Source organism: Symphalangus syndactylus, chromosome 10, assembly GCF_028878055.3.
Source record: "Symphalangus syndactylus isolate Jambi chromosome 10, NHGRI_mSymSyn1-v2.1_pri, whole genome shotgun sequence".
Taxonomy (NCBI): Eukaryota; Metazoa; Chordata; class Mammalia; order Primates; family Hylobatidae; genus Symphalangus; species Symphalangus syndactylus.
In genome coordinates, this window is record NC_072432.2 from 39,894,804 (window position 1) to 39,914,710 (window position 19,907).

The following is a 19,907-nucleotide window of genomic DNA, read 5'->3' on the forward strand; positions in this document are numbered from 1 at the left end:
TATTGATTGTCTGAAAATGCTCTTTCCCACATAGAGTTGATGCTTTAATTTAAATTAGTCCCTTACCTTACTCTATTACTTTCTCATACTAGCAAATATCATAACTTGTAATTATATGTTAGTTTATTTGCAAACTATTTAAAAAATAAATGTCCATCATACACACTAAACTATTAAGCTCCTTGAGGGCAGAGACAGTGCATACTGCTTCAACCACCAGAAACATAGTGCACAGAATAGTCCCTGGTATAAAGCAGGTGTCCAAAATGAAGTTATTTATGAGTAACTAAATGAACATGTAAATGAATTATCAGGGTTACACTCTGCTCGCTAGTCTCTGGTAAATCTCTTGTGTTACTATGAAGTAAGAAATACTGCAAATTTAAGAGGAGAAACACATTAATATGGTTAAATACAGTTTTGATCAACATTTTATTACACTGCTTTGGTGCACATTGTCAATGGATCTATTCCAAAATGATAAAAATCCACTCCAAGGCTTTGATTCTTTAATGCCACAAAAAACTACGGCTTTAGCTCTTACTTCACATGCCAAGGGGGAAAAAAAGTAAGGGTAGGGTGTCTTTTCCAATAAGATACTGAAACCCTCAGAGATCACATTCAGCAAATGTCAGCACACTCCACCCAAAGAGAAGGTTTCATTTAGAGATGAGGCCGGGCATGGTGGCTCATCCCTGCAATCCCAACACTTTCGGAGTCTGGGGTGGGCAGATCCCTTGAGCCCAGGAGTTTGAGACCAGCCTGGCCAACATGGCAAAACTCCGTCTCTACTAAAAATACAAAAATTAGCCGGGCATGGTGGCATGCACCTATAGTCCCAGCTACTCAGGAGGCTGAGGCACAACAATCACTTAAACCTGAGAGGCAGAGGTGCAGTGAGCAGAGATCATGCCACTGCACTCCAGTCTGGGTGACACAGTGAGACTCTGTCCCAAAAAGAAAAAAAATAAATAAAAAATAAGTAGAGATGATTTATCCCTGGAACTTTGTTGGTTATTCCCCTGCTTCAGAGAATTGTCCAAGTGAGATGGATTTCAAAAACATAAAATCATAGGTAAAGTATATAGACATCATCATTCATTTAGTTACATGTTCTTACTCTTCTTTAAAATAATAGTGTTGGCACTCTATTTCTTCCAATCCACATTCTTTTCCTCCAAACACTTAATAAAAGGAAACCAAATCATTGTTGCTATGTAACTCAGGCTCTGTTTGCCAGCACAGGAAATTATGCACCATTATTAATACAGGAATTATAGAACAAAATCTGTACTTAACCTGCAGGTGAACAGAGTGAAAAGACAGCATGAAGTATAATTTGGACATTATATCTATCAATAAAGTGCCATGGATCCTCAACAGGACATTGGCAAGAAGCCTCATTTACTAAGGTTTTGTTTTTATTAAAACTCTATGAATTTAAAGAGTTAGCCTAATATTATCAGCAGACTCCAGTTTCCTCTCCTCCATTTCTTCTTCCTCACAAGTACATAAAGCTCTTTTAGCTAATTCATACTGTTTACTTACATATTATCTAAATTACATATTTGTACTGCTACTTCATTTAATTGGCATTTCTGATCAAATTTCTACTATGAAAGATGAAGCACTAGTTTTCTTTCTTTCCTGTGTTCATCATACTCTCCATCTTTCTAATTATACGTAATTTTGTTTATATCGCCAGTTGTGTTTCAGTAATACACTAATTCATTTTTCCTGGAATAATGTTTTCCTCATCTGCTTAGCTATGTGCTTATTATTAATGCAACTCCAAACACTCCATCAGTTGTTTAATCTTAATACATTCACTTTAGATATTAATCAACTTCATTTCCTGCAAGAACTCTCCCAAGCACCATCCCACCAGTTTTTTGACCTAACCCAACCTGGACTGGTTGCTCCTTAAAAGCACGCCACTTGGGACAATAACATCACCCTAGTACTTGGGATTCCTGTTGGATTTCGTTTTCAGTTCCTATGTAGTTTTTCTTCATTTAAATCTCTTGTTTTGGTGGAACCCAACTTCCAGTGACTTCCAGAGATAAAGTATTTAAGAAATAAATTTTCTGAGATGTTCATGTGTGACAATAACCTTATCATAATCTCACACTTAACTGATAGTATGACAGAGTATAGGATTCTATGTTGGAAGTCATTTTCCCTCAAAAAATAAAAAAGTTTAATTACTTGACAAATAAAAATTGTACATGGGGTACACTGTGATGTTACATATAATGAATAGTGAGCAGATCATGGTAATTAGCTTATTCATCATCTCAAGTACTTTTGTATTGGGAACATTCAATATCCTCCCCTAGCTATTTGAAACTATGTAATATATTATTTGGTATAATTTGGACATTATATCCAACAGAATATAAAAGAACAGAACACTAAAGCTTACTCCTCCTATCTAGCTGTAATTTTGTTTCCTCTGTATCTAATCTTTCCCTATTATCCCTCTTCCTGCTACCTTTCCCAACCTCTAGTATCCTTTTTTTTTTTTTTTTTTTTTACTTCTATAAAATCAACTTTAAGCTTCCACATGTGTGAGAACATACAGTGTTTAACTTTCTATTCCTGGTTTATTTCATTTAACATAATGTCTTCCAGTTCCATCCCTGTTGTTGCAAAAAAAACAGGGTTTCATTCTTTTTGGTGGCTGAATAGTATTCCATTGTATATGTGTGTGTGTGTGTGTGTATACATATATATATATACACATATATATACACATATATATACACACACATATATACACATATATATATACACACATACATACATCCATACATACATCACATTTTACCTCTTCATGTATTTAGACACCTAGGTTGATCCCATATCTATTGTGAACAGTGCTGCAGTAAACATGGGTGTGTAATGTTTCTTCAATATACTGACTTCCTTTCCTTTTGATACCCAGAAAGAAGACAGCTGGATCATATAGTAGTTCTATTTGTGTTTTTTAAAAACTGAGATGGAGTCTTGCTCTGTCACCCAAGCTGGAGTGCAGTGGTGTGATCATGGCTCACTGCAACCTGACTCAACATCCTGTGCTGAAGTGATCCTCCCACCCCAGCTGCCCAAGTAGCTGGGACTATACACCTGTGCCACCATGCCGGGCTAATTTTTAAATTTTTTGCAGAAATGGTTTCCCTATGTCACCCAGGCTGGTCTCAAACTCCTGGCATCAAGTGATCCTCCCGCCTCAGCCTCCCAAAGTGTTGGGATTACAGGTGTGAGCCACTACATCTGGTCTATTTATGGTTTTTGAGGAACCTCCCTAGTGGCTGTACTAGTTGACACTCCCACAGTGTGAGCTCTTTTTTCTCCACATCCTTACCAGGATGTTAACTTTTGTCTTTTTAATAATAGCCATCCTAACTGGGGTGAGATATGTCATTGTGGTTTTGATTTGCATTTCCCTGAAGATTAGTGATACTGAATATTTCATCATACATTGGTTAGCCATTTTTGTATCTTCTTTTGAGGTGTATCTGTTCAGATAATTTGCCCATTTTAAAAATGGGACTGGGGCAGACACAGTGGTTCACGCCTATAGTCCCAGCACTTTGGGAGGCTGAGTCAGGTGGACTGCTTGAGCCCAGGAGTTCAAGACCAGCCTGGGAAGCATGGTAAAACCCTGTCTCTACAAAAAATACAAAAACAAATGGGGCATGATGGTGCACACCTGTAGTCCCAGCTACTTGGGAGGCTAAGGTGGCCACTGCACTCTAGCCTGTGTGACACAGTGAGACCCTGCTGTTGAGATGTTTGAGTCCCTTGGATATTCTGGAATAAATCCCCAGTTGGATGAATAATTTGCAAATATTTTCTTCCATTCTGTACCTCTCTTTTCACTCTGTTGTTTTCTGTGCTTTGCAAAAGCTTTTTCATTTGATATGATCCTATTTATTTTTGCTTTCATTGCCTGTGCTCTGAAGTCTTATTCATAAACATTTCTTAGACCAATGTCCTGAAGCATTTCTCTGTTGTTTTTGCCTATTAGTTTTATAGTTTGGGTTTTACATGTGGTTCCATGAAAACTTTAAGCTACTTTTTTTTTTCTATTTCTACAAAAAAGTCATTGGCATTTTGACAGGGACTGCATTGAATCTGTAGATTGCTTTGAATAGTATGACCATTTTAACAATATTAACTCTTCCAATCCATAAGCATGGGATGCCCTTCTAGTTGCTCATATTCTCTTCAGTTTCCCTCATCAGTGTTTTGTAGTTTTCCTTGTAGGTCTTTCACCTCTTTGGTTAAGTTTATTCCTATATGTTTTATAGCTATTGTAAATAGGATTGCCTTCTTGATCTCTTTTTCAGCTAGTTTACTGTTAGTGTGTAGAAATGCTACTGATTTTTGCATGTTGATTTTGTAACCTGCAACATTACTGAATTCATTTTTTGGTTCTAAGAGGTTTTTGGTGGAGTCTATAGGTTTTTCTTGATATAAGATCATGTTTGCAGGCACAATTTGACTTCTTCCTTTCCAACTTTGACACCCTTTATTTCTTCCTTGCCTAATTGATCTGGCTTCCCTGAAAATTTTGAAGGCAACATTGCATTTTCTTCTGGCTGCCAATGTTGTTTTGAGACATATGTCCACGGACTCATGATCTTTTGTATTCAACTTTACTTCCCCCATCCTTTCTAGAAGCTTGTAAGATGTTCTTTGTCCTCAGCATTGTAAAATTTCACATTGATGCGCTATGGTCTGGGTGTATTTTCATTCCTTAGGACATTTATTTGACAGATACTTGCAATGTAGGAAATTTTGTATTTCAGTTCTGTGATACTTATTTGGCAATTTCCTCCTCTCTGTTAACTTTTCTAATACTCTTGATCTGATCCTCTTATATTTTCTCTTTTATTTTCTATCTCCTTTTTTTTTGCTTTACTTGTACAACTATTTCTCCAATTTTTGTCTTTCATCTTAGCAATTGTTCTTAATGCTCAAGCTCTTTTCTGTTCTCCTTAAGAAAATTGTACTGTTGCTTTTCTCTATTCATCTTCCATGTTAGAGATTGCCCTCACCTTTGAGCTGTCTGCCATTGATGAAGTTAGGAACTAAAAATAATAATAATAAAATAAACTGATTAGGAGCTATGAGTACGAGTAGTCTTGTTGACTGCAAGATTCCCCATAGCGTAATCTGCTAGCCTTTTGTAGAGAACCCTCAATATAAATAACTTTAAGTCTGTGTTCTGGGAAACAAATGGGGCAATAAAACTGTGGTTCTCGGCATTCAGATTTCACTTAATCTGTTTATGGATTGGTACTGTGGTACCTTTTACTTCAATTTAGTGTGATATCCCCCATCAAGAAACCCTCTCTTTTTCGTCTATCCTGACAAGAAGCTAGTATTCTCCTTGGATAGGCAAGCGGTAGTCATCACAAGGTGTGAAAAGGGAAAGAGGGTCTAGAAATCTTGATGCCACCAAATCCCAAGCCTTTTCAAGACGGTGAAATGCAAACTGGTTAGTTCTTGGTATCTTATCCAGGATTTAGATGTCAAAGGTTTGCTATGTAAGTTATTGCCTTTCTTCCCAGGTCCCAAAATGTTCTTGCACAATCCTCTCTCCTGCTTTTCTTTTTTATTCCCTTTCCTTGAGGTTATTCTTATTTGTTTGCTTTTTGTTTTTAGAGAGTGTGTCGGGCGGAGGTCTCACTACGTTACGCAGGCTGGTCTTGAAATTCCTGCTGCAATCAATCTTCCTGCCTTGGGCTCCCAATCCTTGAGGTCTTAAGCCTTTAAGAAGAAATCTCTTTACCATACAGTTTTAGTTAGTTTCCACCTAAAATTTTAAAACAGGCAAAGTCTCATTGTTTATTCCATGTTAAATAAGAATGCATACTTTAAAACCATATTCATGCTACGATTTTAAGTATGAAAAATTATGTAAACACATTCATTGGGACTCGAAGAGAACAAAAAAAAATTCCATGGTTATATTAAAGAGTGTTGGGTTAAAGGCCAATTTCTCTTTAATATTATGTGTACATAAATAACAATCAGGAGGAAAACAATCTTTTTTTCATTATTATGGAAAAAATGAAAACATCTTTAATCCTGTAAAATTTATGAAGCTTAATAAAGCAGAGCTGTATTTTCCTTTCTGTCCCAATTCTGAAATAGATTGCACTTGTTAAATTATTTCCATTTCTTCTTTAAGCTATTACATTTCATCACTAGTCAGCAAAAATACACAAATTTGTTATTTAACACTTTTATTAAAAACATTTTGACAAAAAGTAACTAGCATTTAGTAATATGTCATATTCAGAAGCATGTGACATGAATTTTAAGCACCTGATATTTACATGAGTCAATAAAAATACAGTACTTGTTAACAGGCAAGAAAGCTCACTCTGAAAGGAGAAACATTATTCTGGTGCATACATGTTCCACTCTTGTGTTGATGTATATAACCTAGCTATTACATGTGCATAACAGACTCATGACATAAACTCGAGAAGTCTTAGATAAACATATTTTTCTTTTATCCTTTCTTCCTCCAAATGGGGTAGGGCAGTAACCACTGAAATTAGAGTATGAACCTGGGCTGAACTAAATTAGCTGCATATTTATCTTTTAACATAGATTGGGGGAGACTAGGCTGAATAGAGGTGGTCTACGCAGCCTCTCAAACAAATCTGCTATCTTAACACAGCAACTTGTATCAAAGAAGTGTTTTGAATGGCTTATTTTCCTTGTATACCAGAGAAATCAGCAAGGTAGACAAGGTTGTCTTTGCAACTCTTTACTTACCTCTTATCTCTCCTGCCAGGCCAGGGCTCCCTCAGTATACAGTGCTCTGCTTTTGTCCTCAAATTATTTTTCCTTATTTGTCCAATGAAAACTCTTGATGTGGTTTGGCTTTTTGTCCCTTCCAAATCTCATGTTGAAATGTAATTTCCAATATTGGAGGTGAGGCCAGGTAGGAGGTAATTAGATCATGGGGGCAGGTCCCTCATGAATGGTTAGTACCATCCCCTTGGTGATAAGTGAGTTAGTTCATGTGAGATCTGGTTGTTTAAGAGTCTGTGACCTCCCCTTTCTCTCTCTCTCTCACTCCCTGTCTCACCATGTGACACGCCTGCTCCCCCTTCACCTTCTGCCATGATTGTAAGCTTCCTGAGTCCCTCACCGGAAGCAGATGCAGGCATCACACTTCCTGTACACCCTGCAGAACCATGAGCCAATTAAACCTCTTTTCTTTATAAATTACCCAGTCTTGGGCATTCCTTTATGGTAGTGCAAACGGATTAATACACTCCCATTTCCCAAATGTCACTGATATTACAGTATTGATCTGGTCATTCATATTATTATTCATTCAATAATATGTGGCAAGCACTATCCATTGAGATACTCAAAAGAAGCATAAGACTGGAAAGTATAAGAGGTGGATGGTTGATAACTTTGGCTATCCTAAAGAGTATTTATGTTTAAAAAGGGTTGGTTAACAGAGTTGACCGACAGAGCTATAGGGCAAATACTTCTACTTATTTCTGGGGTTTTAGCTTTTGAAAAATCTTTCCCTTTTTGCCCAAATGATAAAATGACTGGATTAAATATTAAACCATTTCCCGCCTTTGACTCTTCCAACAATACTTTTGCAGGTATCTCTGGAGTTCACAGGGCTCAGTAAAAACACTGCTTAGTGCAAAAGCACAGGCTGGCATGGTATACATTATGGAAACTTTAAAACGTCAGTTAGCAAGTATATACTTACTATCTAAGAAAAACTTTTATAAATACTCAGTAAAGCAAACATAATCACTGAGAATTTCTGACATATCCATTAAAATTTTTAATTGCCTAATGACTTTAAAAGTTGAATAAACCAAATGTTTTGATTAAACTTGTGAGACAAGCTATGCCTATTATATACATAGTAAAAGTAACTATAGATACTAAAATCAGAAATTAAACTATTTGAACTATCACTTAAAGATGCTTTGTGTGAGAATCCAAGTTCTCTTTTAAAAACAATGTACATCAAGAATTATTTTTCTCTAATACAAAAAACTGCTTTCCAAATGATTTATGAATAATAGAAATCCTATAATGCTGTATTTTTCAAAAGCCAGACAGAGATCCACTAAGTCACGTGATCAGTTTAGGATCAGAGTACACTGAATATGTTAAGGATGATAAGTATTGTTTAGTTTCAGGTGTGTAAAACAATAAGTGGTGATATGAAGATATATTTCTTATTATGGGCCATAGTCAAAAAGTTTGAAAAGTATTGCCCTAATGTGAGCAATTTGGAATCTGGGTTTATGCAAGGCACTTTTGGAGAAATGTTAATATTTTATATTTATATTATTATAATGTCTTAAACACACAGCAAGAGTTATACCAATATTTACATATTAAAGTATTTGGGTTCAAATATGTAAGTTATTTGTCTTAGAACTCTAAAATACTTCAATATTCATATGCTCGTAACTTAGATAAATGAATTTTCCTCTCACAGAAGCTCTTGACTGTATGTATGATCCTAAATTAGTATTACTAAATAAATCACAGGGTTGGGTTAACTGTAAGGATTAGGCCCAATTTACTTCATAGGGGTGCTGCTGTAAAGGTGAGTAAGGTTTGATACAGATCCAGGATCTTCTTTTACTGTAAAATATAAGACTCCTTATATGGACATACGACATGGAATAAGTTTCTTAAAGTTTAAAAAAAAAAAGACTCCTGTAACTCCTATGACTAAACTCAAAGCCCACCCTCTTCCATTACCACAGTTCTTGTTATACTCTTTTCATAAGAGGCGGTAATAATGACTAATACTTTTCCTTGACTCTCATTTGAGAAGTTGATGATGACTATTTATTGGGATAACAATAACTCTCTTCTCACAAGGTCAAGCAGGAGTTCTGCACAGTTCCTGATGTTGAAGCATTTACAAGATTTAGACACAAAACCATAAAAGGGATGAAACACTCCTCAGCAAACAACTACAATTATAAAAGTTCTTATTCAGCACAGCCTATCCAAGGATTATTGTAATTTCCTTACTTGGTACTGACTTTTCCTTAAAGTAAGGTGAGATAAATTTCATTAATCTTTGCTTTCTTCTATGTACTCTCCTAAAACTTCAAAAGGGAGGGCCTTAACAGGGTGAAGGATGATTCTGTTGCAGTTCATTTTCTAGAGCACCACTGTCCAACAGAAATATAATGAGAGCCAAAAATGGAACCATATATATAATTTTAGATTTTCTAGTAAGATGTGCTAAAAAAGTTAAAAAAGGTAAACATTTTAATATTTTATTCCACCCAATATATTCAAATTATCATGTCAATATGCAATCAACATATGAAATATTGGTGAGATATTTTATATTTTTCATACATAGTGTTTGAAATCGATTGTGTATTTTATACTGAATACATCTCAATTGAGACTTCATATTTCAATGCCCATTAAGCCACATGGCTGGTAGCTACTGTATTGGACAGTGCTGTTCTAGAAACTGCTCACATTAAAATGTAACAGCAAAGGACCTGCACTCTTTGATTTTCATAAAACTGAGGGCAAGTGAAGAAAGATTTGAACCAATCATGTTTTTGTTACACTATCAGTATGGGATTATAACACAATTTCTGTTTTATTTCTGCCAACCATACTGAACACAAACTCCTACATTCCATTTTAATCATGGAAAAGAATAACTTTGTCAAATACTAAATGAATGTACTTTTATTCTTGGTCTCACTTGAATGACAGAAAAAATGTGTTAATTAGGCTAGTATAAAAAAGAAAAAGCAGATGAAGAGAGAAGTTGAGAAATGTTCACAAATACTAGGATATGACCCACTAAGAATGACTTTTACTAAATATCTTTAATAATTTCTATTCCCTTTGCTTGGAAGACAAAATAAAAGTAAAATATTAAAATCAAGATGAGCTTTCAGTTAGAAAAACCAAGATTAGTGACTTCGTGCTTTTATTTATAAAATGTGGTACGTAACAGAATTGATATATTTGTTTGTTGTAACTACAGTATTTAGCTATGACAAAACACCATTTCATTTCACTATGCCCATAATAATTTATTATTAATATGATTGTGGGGTTAGATTCAGACCTAGATCTGTGAAGGAAGACAAGAAGTGGGGGTGGTGGGGAAGAAGAAAGAAAGGGTAATCCGTAACAAAGAGAAAAATGAAAAGAGGTGGAGGTACTGAGGCCATCATCCTCCTCTGTGTTATGACTAGGATGTGTTTCCAGCATTGGTCTGGTTTTGTTTGCCTTCTGAATTTCAAGGATTCCACAGATTTTGTTTTCTAATACTATAACACATATATTCATAGAAAAAAGTCCTCTGTCATGTTTTGAGATTTTATGAAAAGAGGATGAAGAACCCTAGTCTAATGTTAGATTCCTCTTTACCTGAGAAGCATGTAATTTATATGAAATGTAATAAATTTCTTTTTTTTTTCTTGAGACAGGGTCTGGCTCTGCCGCCCAGGCTGGAGTGCAGTGGCGTGATCTTGGATCACTGCAACCTCTGCCTCCTGGGCTCAAGTGATCCTCCTGCCTCAGTCTCCTGAGTAGCTAGGACTACTGGCACAAGCCACCACACCCAGCTAATTTTTGTATTTTTTGTAAAGACAGGCCCAGGCTGGTCTCGAATTCCTGAGCTCAAGCAATCCACCCACCTTGGCCTTCCAAAATGCTGGAACTACAGGCACAAGCCACTATGCAATACATTTCAATCTTATTTTTACCTGTGGACATACAATTGCCATCCCTCATGTAAAAAGATTAAAGTCAAGTGGAGACAATTGTAAATATTCAACTCTATTACATAATGTACAATGTGAGCTTTAAACATTAATACGTAAAATTATTAGGGAAATAAAATGCTCTCATTATAAACAATGCAATCATAAGATCTAATTGGATTTACTTTTTAAAATATTGATGGAAATATCTCAAATGCTTCAAAAAATAAACTAACACAATCTAAATGGATTTCTAGCTTCTTAATATCTACAGAAAAATTTATTGTAAGCACATTAATAAGTTAATTACATTTGTGGTTCATGACTAAGACTTACCAAGTTCTGCTAAATTACCAAATGCAACAAGACACATTTCTGTAAGAGCTGCATTTTGGCAGTGGATGCCCAGTAATTTCACTAAGGTAGGAATAACACCCATATTGATAAGCTGAGCTTGAAGCGAATCTGTAAAAACAAAAAACAACAACAACAGAAAAGAAAGTGTTGACATGTCAAATGAACACTATAAGAAGAAAACACCTCTTATTTTCCCTATTGGAAACTCAAAGTAATTTAAATTACAGTAATAGAAAATGAAGTCCATTCATAAGATTGTCTTGAACATTTTAAACATTAGTTCAGAAGAGTTTAGTTTTGAATCCTTTGAATAACCAAAAGGCATTTAGAAATAAAAATAGTTTGAAGACTATATCAAATCATTAGTTTTTTAAATGGGGTCTTATACCATTAAAAAGCAGGCTTTTAATAAGTATAAACAAACATTACCATTAGTTTTTGAGTGAAAAAGTTAGAGTAACATTTGCATTACAGGAAATCACAGAATATGAAAAGCATGAGAAAATAGCAAGTTTAATAAAGACCAAGAAAGAAAAAAATCTTAGAATCCTTTAAAAACACTTTTCATAGTACAAAATTAAAAGTATTTAATAAATACACAAAAATGATTGGTTCTGAATATCTGCAACCAGAGCGTTCTTGATGACTGCTAGGAAGAGATGTACCAGAAAAAAAAAGTTACCTAAAATATTTTTCTTTTTAAAGTTTTATTTAATTATAGTGACATCATCTCAGTAAGAGAGAGGAAAGTTTGGGTTAGAGAGGTGAAGAGAATGAGGTTTAACATGGCCTTGTCATCCTTGCTTGCCTTCATTTTCTAAGAAACTAATTGATTTTGAAGTACTAAACATGCCTTGGATTTCCACAAGGGTTCTTCATGGACAATAATAATAGAATACCTGTAGCAAAGTTGAAGGTAAATGAACCAAAAATGAAAACCAAAAGTACTGCCTATAAGCTAAGAAAGACATACAAAAAATCATATGTTTATGCAAAACACTGTAACTGTCCATAACTGGTTCATCCAAAGATACAGAAATGCTCTTCAAAAATTTTTTTCTCTTTAAAATGATATGCCATTTTCAAGCTAATAATTTTCCCCAAATTCTTTTAAGTTATTTCTCTTTGCAATCTAAAGACAAATTTTTTTCTCTTTAAAATGATATGCCATTTTCAAGCTAATAATTTTCCCCAAAATCTTTTAAGTTGTTTCTCTTTGCAATCTAAAGACAAAACTCTTTCTTATAAAAACACATGTTCCTCATAGCTCCAATCCCTTGGCAGGGTTGGCCTGCTAATTTTTTTTTATTACTCTTTATAGTTCTTAATCTATAGATAAGGAAGCAGGTGGGTGATTTTCAGAAAAGAACAGAGTTGAGCTATCTCACATGCCAGTTCATTATTGCCTGGTGGTCTTTGTTGTTAATTCTTCCTGTTTTCAGAGTGAAGTATGAGGAGATAGTCAACAGAGGCTTAGTGTCCCTGAAAGCTGATGACTAGCTAATTACAGATAATTATATGGTTTGGTTGTGGGAGCCCATCTATAATAGAAAGGGGCCTATTACCAAAATAAGAATAAAAAATAAACATGGAAAAAATGGAAGTTTATGTTTAGAGTTCAAATACTCTAATACAACAAACAATTTCAAATTTTGTAATGAAGTTACGAAATCTAAAAGGAGATAAGAATTAAAATATACTCAACTAAGTAATCTGTATTTATACTTTTAATGTTAAATTTTTTTCTGAATATGAAATTTAGCAATAATTCACAACACTTTAAAATACTTACACAATAGTGTTATATCTATATTATATTGGCAGAATAGTTGCATTATGGTTATAGTATTTGTAATAATCATGCACCAAGGAGCTTTCCAAGTTAGAAATTATTTAGGTTACTTACCAGTAGATAGGGCTCTTTATTAGAGGGTCACCTCTGAAGATCCTTGTTCTTTAGCAGTATTTTTATTTATATATGTATTCATTTTGACTACTTTGTCAAATACTGCAGAGCTGATGAATCATTAAATTTTAGGTATGTAAGCGTGAGCACTAGCGCATGCATTGAATGTGAGTCAAACTCCACTATATGTCTGCATATATGTAAGCATCACACACCCCCTCAGTTCTGTTGGTACAAACTTTAAAAAATCCACCAGTCTAGGGACATCAGAGGAATAACACATTTTATGGAGAAGATAACAGAAGAATACCACTTAGAAGATAATGCTCTTCATGTTCTGCTAACTTGGCATATCTATCACTTTTCTGTACTGCTTTTACAATGTTACAAATTTTGGTTCCAGGTAAAAGAGGGGTGAAAAGTAAAGAAATGTTATAGCGCTTAATACAGTCTTTGGCATACAAATTGAAGCAGTAATATTTGAAATTGTGGCAGATTGGGAGAAAAAGTTAGCATAGCCAAATGGCACATTGTAGGTATTGCCATAATTCATGAAAATCATGTAGCTTCGTGAAAATGTTTAACTACCCAGGAGCCAAATTCATTATATACTCACATACGACACACATACCACACAAAAGAGAAAAATACATAGCCATCCAGTTGGATGAACTCATTGTGGACCAACTGGGTGCTCTTTTGTATCTACTTCTATGATGCTAACTAAAACAATAATCATACTCAAATAATTCTAAAATTTGTTCACACTGACTGCAGGCCTGCCATTCTACTTGTATAATGAAGGTCCAGAGGAGGAGAGAAAAAAAAAAAACAAAACAGAAACAGGTTGATATAAATTTCCATTTTATGGACAAAGAGGCATCCTAGAATATGGTTCTCAAAGTGTCCCTGGAACCCTTTCAGAAGATCACAAAGTCAAAGCTATTTTCATAAAAATGCCAAGATTTTATTTGCTCTTGCCACTGTGTTGACATTTGTACCAATGGTACGAAAGCAATGGTAGGTAAAACTGCTGGCACTTCAGCATGAACACCAGCAACGGCACCAAACTGTATTAGTAGCCATTGTTTTCTTCACCATCACAAACAGTAAAACAAACTGCTATTTTTTGCAGCAATTTTTTTTGGGAAAATATTTTTCATAAAAATGTTATTTCTGTTAACATATAATAGGTTTGTTATTTTAAAATGAAATACTAAATAATTTTAAATATTTTCTCCATTTAAATTTCTAATTCAATAAATATTGACAGATATAACCCAAATACATAAAAAAGTCTTCTAGGTCTTCTATAATTTTTAGACATCTAAAATCATAAGACCAAAATTTAAAAACCAGTGTCAAAGGACTACCTAATTTTAAAAAAAAATTTTTTTGAGACGAAGTCTCTCTGTTGCTCAGGCTGGAGTGCGGTGGCGTGATCTCAGCTCACTGCAACCTCCGCCTCCCAGGGTTAAGCAATTCTCTTGCCTCAGCCTCCCGAGTAGCTGGGATTATAGGCCCCTGCCACCACGCCTAGCTGATTTTTGTATTTTTAGTAGAGACAGGGTTTCACCATGTTGGACAGGTTGGTCTCAAACTCCTGACCTCAGGTGATCCACCCGCCTCAGCCTCCAAAAGTGCTGGGATTACAGGTGTGAGCCACCATGCCCGCCACGGCTACCTAATTTTTATAAGAGATTAGGAGGTGAGTGGGAAACATGGTAAATATTCTGAAGTTCAATGATGTGCTTAGCAGAAGTGATAACAGGAAAAAAATAAGATAAAATCTTGGTAGGAATCCTAGATTTTGGCACTCTGATATTTTCAGAGAAATTACACTAATAAAGCTCCTAACATCTCATCATGCTTATTTGAGAAGAAACTCTACTTAAGCCTAAGAGATTATTCCAGATCGAGTCTACCTATTTCAGTTACTATGTAGATGTTACAATTCAGTAGGTGGCAGTGCTGTTTTTTGAAAAGATTAAGTAGGGGTCCTGTTTGTTTGTGTAGGATAAGTTGATATTCTTATTGACATAAACAAATGATTCATTTGATCATCTTTTTTGTTTATTGCCCAAAGAAAACTTGCAAATGTTTTTCAAAGGATAATAGCTGACATCCATGATATCACGAATGTTATCAGGAGTATGACTTTTAAGTGAAAGACAAACAGGAAGAAATTCTTAGAACTAGAAATAGTTCTTGTTCTCTAGACACATTAGGGAGACTAAGTGAAGCAACTGCACGACTACTACTTCTGCCTCCCTCAGTGAATATCAGCAACTCCAGGGGAATGTTATCAGAGCTCAACAAACACAGCAATTCACAAAAATGTAACCCAGGCCCATACATAGCAAACACTTATGTGTGAAGACAGTCTTTAGACAGCACAATGTCATAAATGTCTGAAGACTCTGTTTTAACTGCTCCTGACACACATCACAGACAAACACTGACCAAATACAGATTTACGAAATTACATAATATCAAAATGACACAGGCCCTACGTGATCTATGGGGAGGAAGAGGAAGAAAGGCACTGAGGGGGTGCAATACAGATGCATATACAAAGAGATATAAGGCAATCAACGCATGCGCTGGTGTGAACACTTACCTACCTACATTTGAATTTCAATGGTTCCAAGTTCTTCAGGTCACACTCATGGAAACTCCAAAGAATGGAGATCTGGAGAGAAGATCTCAAGTTGAGGAACCTTTTCCCCCCTGAGTTTTAAGTTTAATGTTTAAAACATTGGTATAACTAGATTATAGGTCCAGAAAAGTATGCTGAGAATTCCAGTAACTCAACTGAAGTTACTAAAAATAAGTTTGTTAAGAAGATTATAACAGGTTTACCTTATTCCTAAGGCTCTTATAGACAATGTTGTAAGATTATTAAGCTTTTTGGTAAACAGAACTTAAGAATGAAATTGTAAAAACAAGACAACACACAATTCAAAATACAGTCTCTACATTAGTACATAGATATATTATTCACAGTATAATGATATGATATTGCCATTTACAGGCTTGCATTAAAAATCCCATCTACAGTCAAATGAGTTGAGCATAGTTGAAACAGTGAAAGCAGCAAATAAAACTCTTGATGAAAAGTTCTAATACAAATTGGCTAAAAATCATTAGGGCATAATAAAGACTGAAGAAAACTACCTTTGACTTAATGGCATATCTGTATTTCCAAAAAAAGATATGAAAATTAAAAATTAGAAACAATACAACAGTGAAGTAGAGCTTCAAGTTCAAGCGAGTTTTAGCTCTATTATAACACTGGAAAGTAAACTGACTTAAATATGGCTACCAAGAGGATGATTAGTGGTTAAAAACTTTATATACTCAAATGTTTATAAAGTGGAGAACTTTATTCTAAGCCTAGTGTTAAGGATATAAAAACTAGATTACTTACATGTGTTTAAAATTAAATTATTTTAAAGCCTTCTTTATATCAAACATGCATGTGTTTTGCACCCACATTGTTGCTTTAAGCCCCGTTATACATTTCAATGATACATAGAAATTTCAAAAAAAAAAAAAGCCAAGATTCATTAATATTGATAATATTGGAGGTTTAAAACAATACATTTATACATTTCTTCCTAGACGCTAACAAATAAAAAACTAGAAAAGATAATTCTAAAGTTCTTTCTGGGTTCTGAAAATAAAAACTGTCTCTACACGGCAAAATTTCCCTTTTGTAAAAGTTTTAAATATAAATGGCAAAATTATATGCGTGAGATTGATGTAAAACAGAAGCAACAACAAAAAAAATGCCAAAGCAAAAATCATGAGATAGTAAAAATATTTTATTATTCTTAAGAAACTTACTCATTTACTGTTCTCAATACAATGACAACTAGAGTGATTATGCCTTAATCTAGTAAATAATTTTTCCCCATATGTACTCCAGGTTAATTAATTATTTGTTACAGATCAACTTTTGTTACAACGAATACTGCTACAAAAAAATTCTATAGATATGTTTATTCTGATTAAAGAAAATGCTACGCTTTCATCTCAGAAAAAAACTGGTCTTTTAAGTTAAATGCGGTCTTTTTTTTTTTTTTAAAGAGGACTACTGCCAGCTGTTGCTTAAGCAGCATTTATTAAGAGAAACCAATACAGTCTCTGCTTTCATACAGCACTGCTGAGATAAAGACCACATCTATAGTAAGTATAAATTTAAGCCTGAATTTTTGTACAGCAAGTTAAGCTAATGCCAAATTAATTTATATCCCAACATGTGTATCTTACTAACATATGCTTAAAAACATAGAAATCCCTTCTTTTACAAAAGAATATATTAGCTTAAAAAAGAAACTTTTCTAGCTACCATGGGGCATTATTATAATTTAGTTTTTACAGTTCAAAATTGCACAGAAATCATTTGCAAGGCACAAATTCTGTTAACAAGATACATCTGCATATCCAAAAGCATTTCACTTTCTAGTTTTTCAAGTAGAATTTAAAAATTTTTTAGTAAATAATACAGGCAGTACAATGTTAATTGGATTTTACTTATAGTTAAAAAAACAGGATTAATAATCTTTATAAAAGTTAATTTACACATGATGCTTTTCTGGTTTCAGCGCCTCTCTGAATGGACTTTGTTAAGTGGCCTAAATTAGACATGCAAACACAGACATCTGGCTAAAACCTATTATTTACCTCTGATTTTAGCCTCAGCTTTTGGAAGGCTAAACAGCTCAATGCTTACTTCAACATCATTTCTGGAACCTAAAAATTTGTGCATGATCAATGATTATGTGCCTCATATCATCATATTTCAATTAGTATAGGAACACTTACAGTAAAGATCTGGTCTTTCAGACTTGTTACTATCTGTATATTTATTTTTAAATATAGGTAAGCATTTCATGTAAAGAGAAAATTTGCCTATATGCTTTATATGTTGAAATTCTATCAGTTGAAATGTAAATGCATATTATTATATTAAAATGCACCAATAATTAATGGTGATATACATCTTGTAAGGATGAAATCAAAATCAGAAAACCAATTTTTCCACTTCAAATTTTCACAATGAGAAAAATCTTGAAAATAATATTTGGTAATGGCTATTATTAATCTTCAATCCAGACATAAAGCAAATAAAAATGAGAAAACCATATTAGAGAATGAGCAACTCCAAACATATTTTGCCCCTTCACTGCCCTCAGCTAAGTGGGCATCTGTGTGGTACCATGGTATTAAATGCACTATCATAATCGCAGTAGCAATCTTGAAGCTAACAATACTGAGAAAGTATTATTCCTGTAATAATATAATGCCAAATTTTAAGTATTAGACTACTAAAATTAGTGATAAAAAGACCGTAACAATTTTATTTTTCTGAGATAAAATTTCAGCTTCTTACATTCAGAAGTTTATTCTCTAATGGCCAAAGCTGAATATAAATGCCAATATTTGACCATGTGGATTTGATACACCTCTACTGAAAATCAAGCTCTCAGCCTGTTCATTAAGTAACAGCATTATAGTAATAGTCTAGGAAGATTATCACTAAAAGCTAACCTGGTCTAATTGGTCAAATTTAATAGGTTGAATTAGCAAGAGGCACCAGACTAACTAACTGCTCTATTGTTTCACAACAATTTGTTTAAAATAACACTTGTGGTAGAACTTTATGAAAGCAACCTGCTTCAGCAAACTGACCAGAAAGCTGTTGGACAAACAGCAAAAATTCGGAAATTTTTAAAAAAGAGAACAACAGTAAATAAAGGACAACAGTTAGTATAATAAAGAAAGAATAAAAAAGCCTAAGTACTTTTCAGCTGCCCAATAAGTCTTCGACACACTTCATTTAACTCACTGGAGTAAAAAGTGACAAACTGGGCTTCAAAAGATGTGAACTGAAATGTACATCTCCCATGTCTTCATAAATAGAAGGAAAAATAAAACAGAAAATACATGTAAGGTAGTATGATGGAAAATTAGTTTCATTAAAAAAGACAGTATCAGAACAAGGATCTCTGAGAAAGAAGAAAAACTTTAAAAAAGATAATAAATTGCAAAGATACAATTTTACCTTTTATATTTTGTTTTGTTCTTTTTCCTTAGAGTAAGGCAAAAATAATTTACTATTTAGGAAATATATAAATTATTAATTACCTTGTAACCACAGTAAGTAAACCTTAAAAATAGTTCTTCACTCATCTGAAGCAAATCATTTTTCTAAACATCTAACATCTAGGAAATGCTCTTTTTCACCTGTAATAAAGTATTGTAATACTGTAACATAAGGATAAACATGCAGCTCAGGCCAACATGCTTTTTAGTTTTTAATTATGAGCTAAGAAATTGTTGCTATTGACTGAAATGAAAGTAGCAGCTAAGATTAATTACACACTAAATAATCTTTAATATGGGGAGAAGAAGTATAGGCCTTTTTTAAACAAGTGAATTTAAATAATGAGCTTAATATTTAAACTCAGTTGTCATGCTTCAATAATATGCCACAGGTGTTACATTTCCTAAATTACATACATGGCCTCCCTTCAACCATAGCTTAATTATCATCAGCCCATGTGGCAAATAAATATAAGAATTATCATGTAGGTATCTCAGAGAGATTTCAGGAACTACAAAAAAAGAGAAATTAGTTTTTCAATAATGAGGAGTAATTAAAATATTAGAAAAATCAGCTCTATTTGCAGAAATCATATATACACATATCATACATGTATATATAAAATATAGGTCAGATGAAGAAGCCTAGATTGCGTATGTTAATAATTTTAGAAGATACTTTTTCCTTTCCTGATGGCATCTTTCAACTGCCTCTACTTTTCTCTCTTCTGGCATAGCTTATGTAAAATAAGTAACTT

General features: G+C 33.9%; 1 protein-coding gene across 21 annotated transcripts in view; it reads right to left on the bottom strand.

The window, feature by feature from the left end:
* Positions 1 to 19,907, bottom strand: part of RAP1GDS1 (Rap1 GTPase-GDP dissociation stimulator 1) — a 176,170-nt gene that overhangs the window by 40,660 nt on the left and 115,603 nt on the right. For 18 of the 21 annotated variants that reach the window (XM_055296952.2, XM_055296951.2, XM_063610211.1 and 15 more), the window contains one exon: positions 11,112 to 11,240. The exons of the other annotated variants lie outside the window; for them this stretch is intronic. In XM_055296952.2, coding sequence (XP_055152927.1) covers positions 11,112 to 11,240 — 129 coding nt within the window. The remainder of the gene's footprint in view (positions 1 to 11,111; positions 11,241 to 19,907) is intronic. 21 annotated transcript variants of the gene reach the window in all.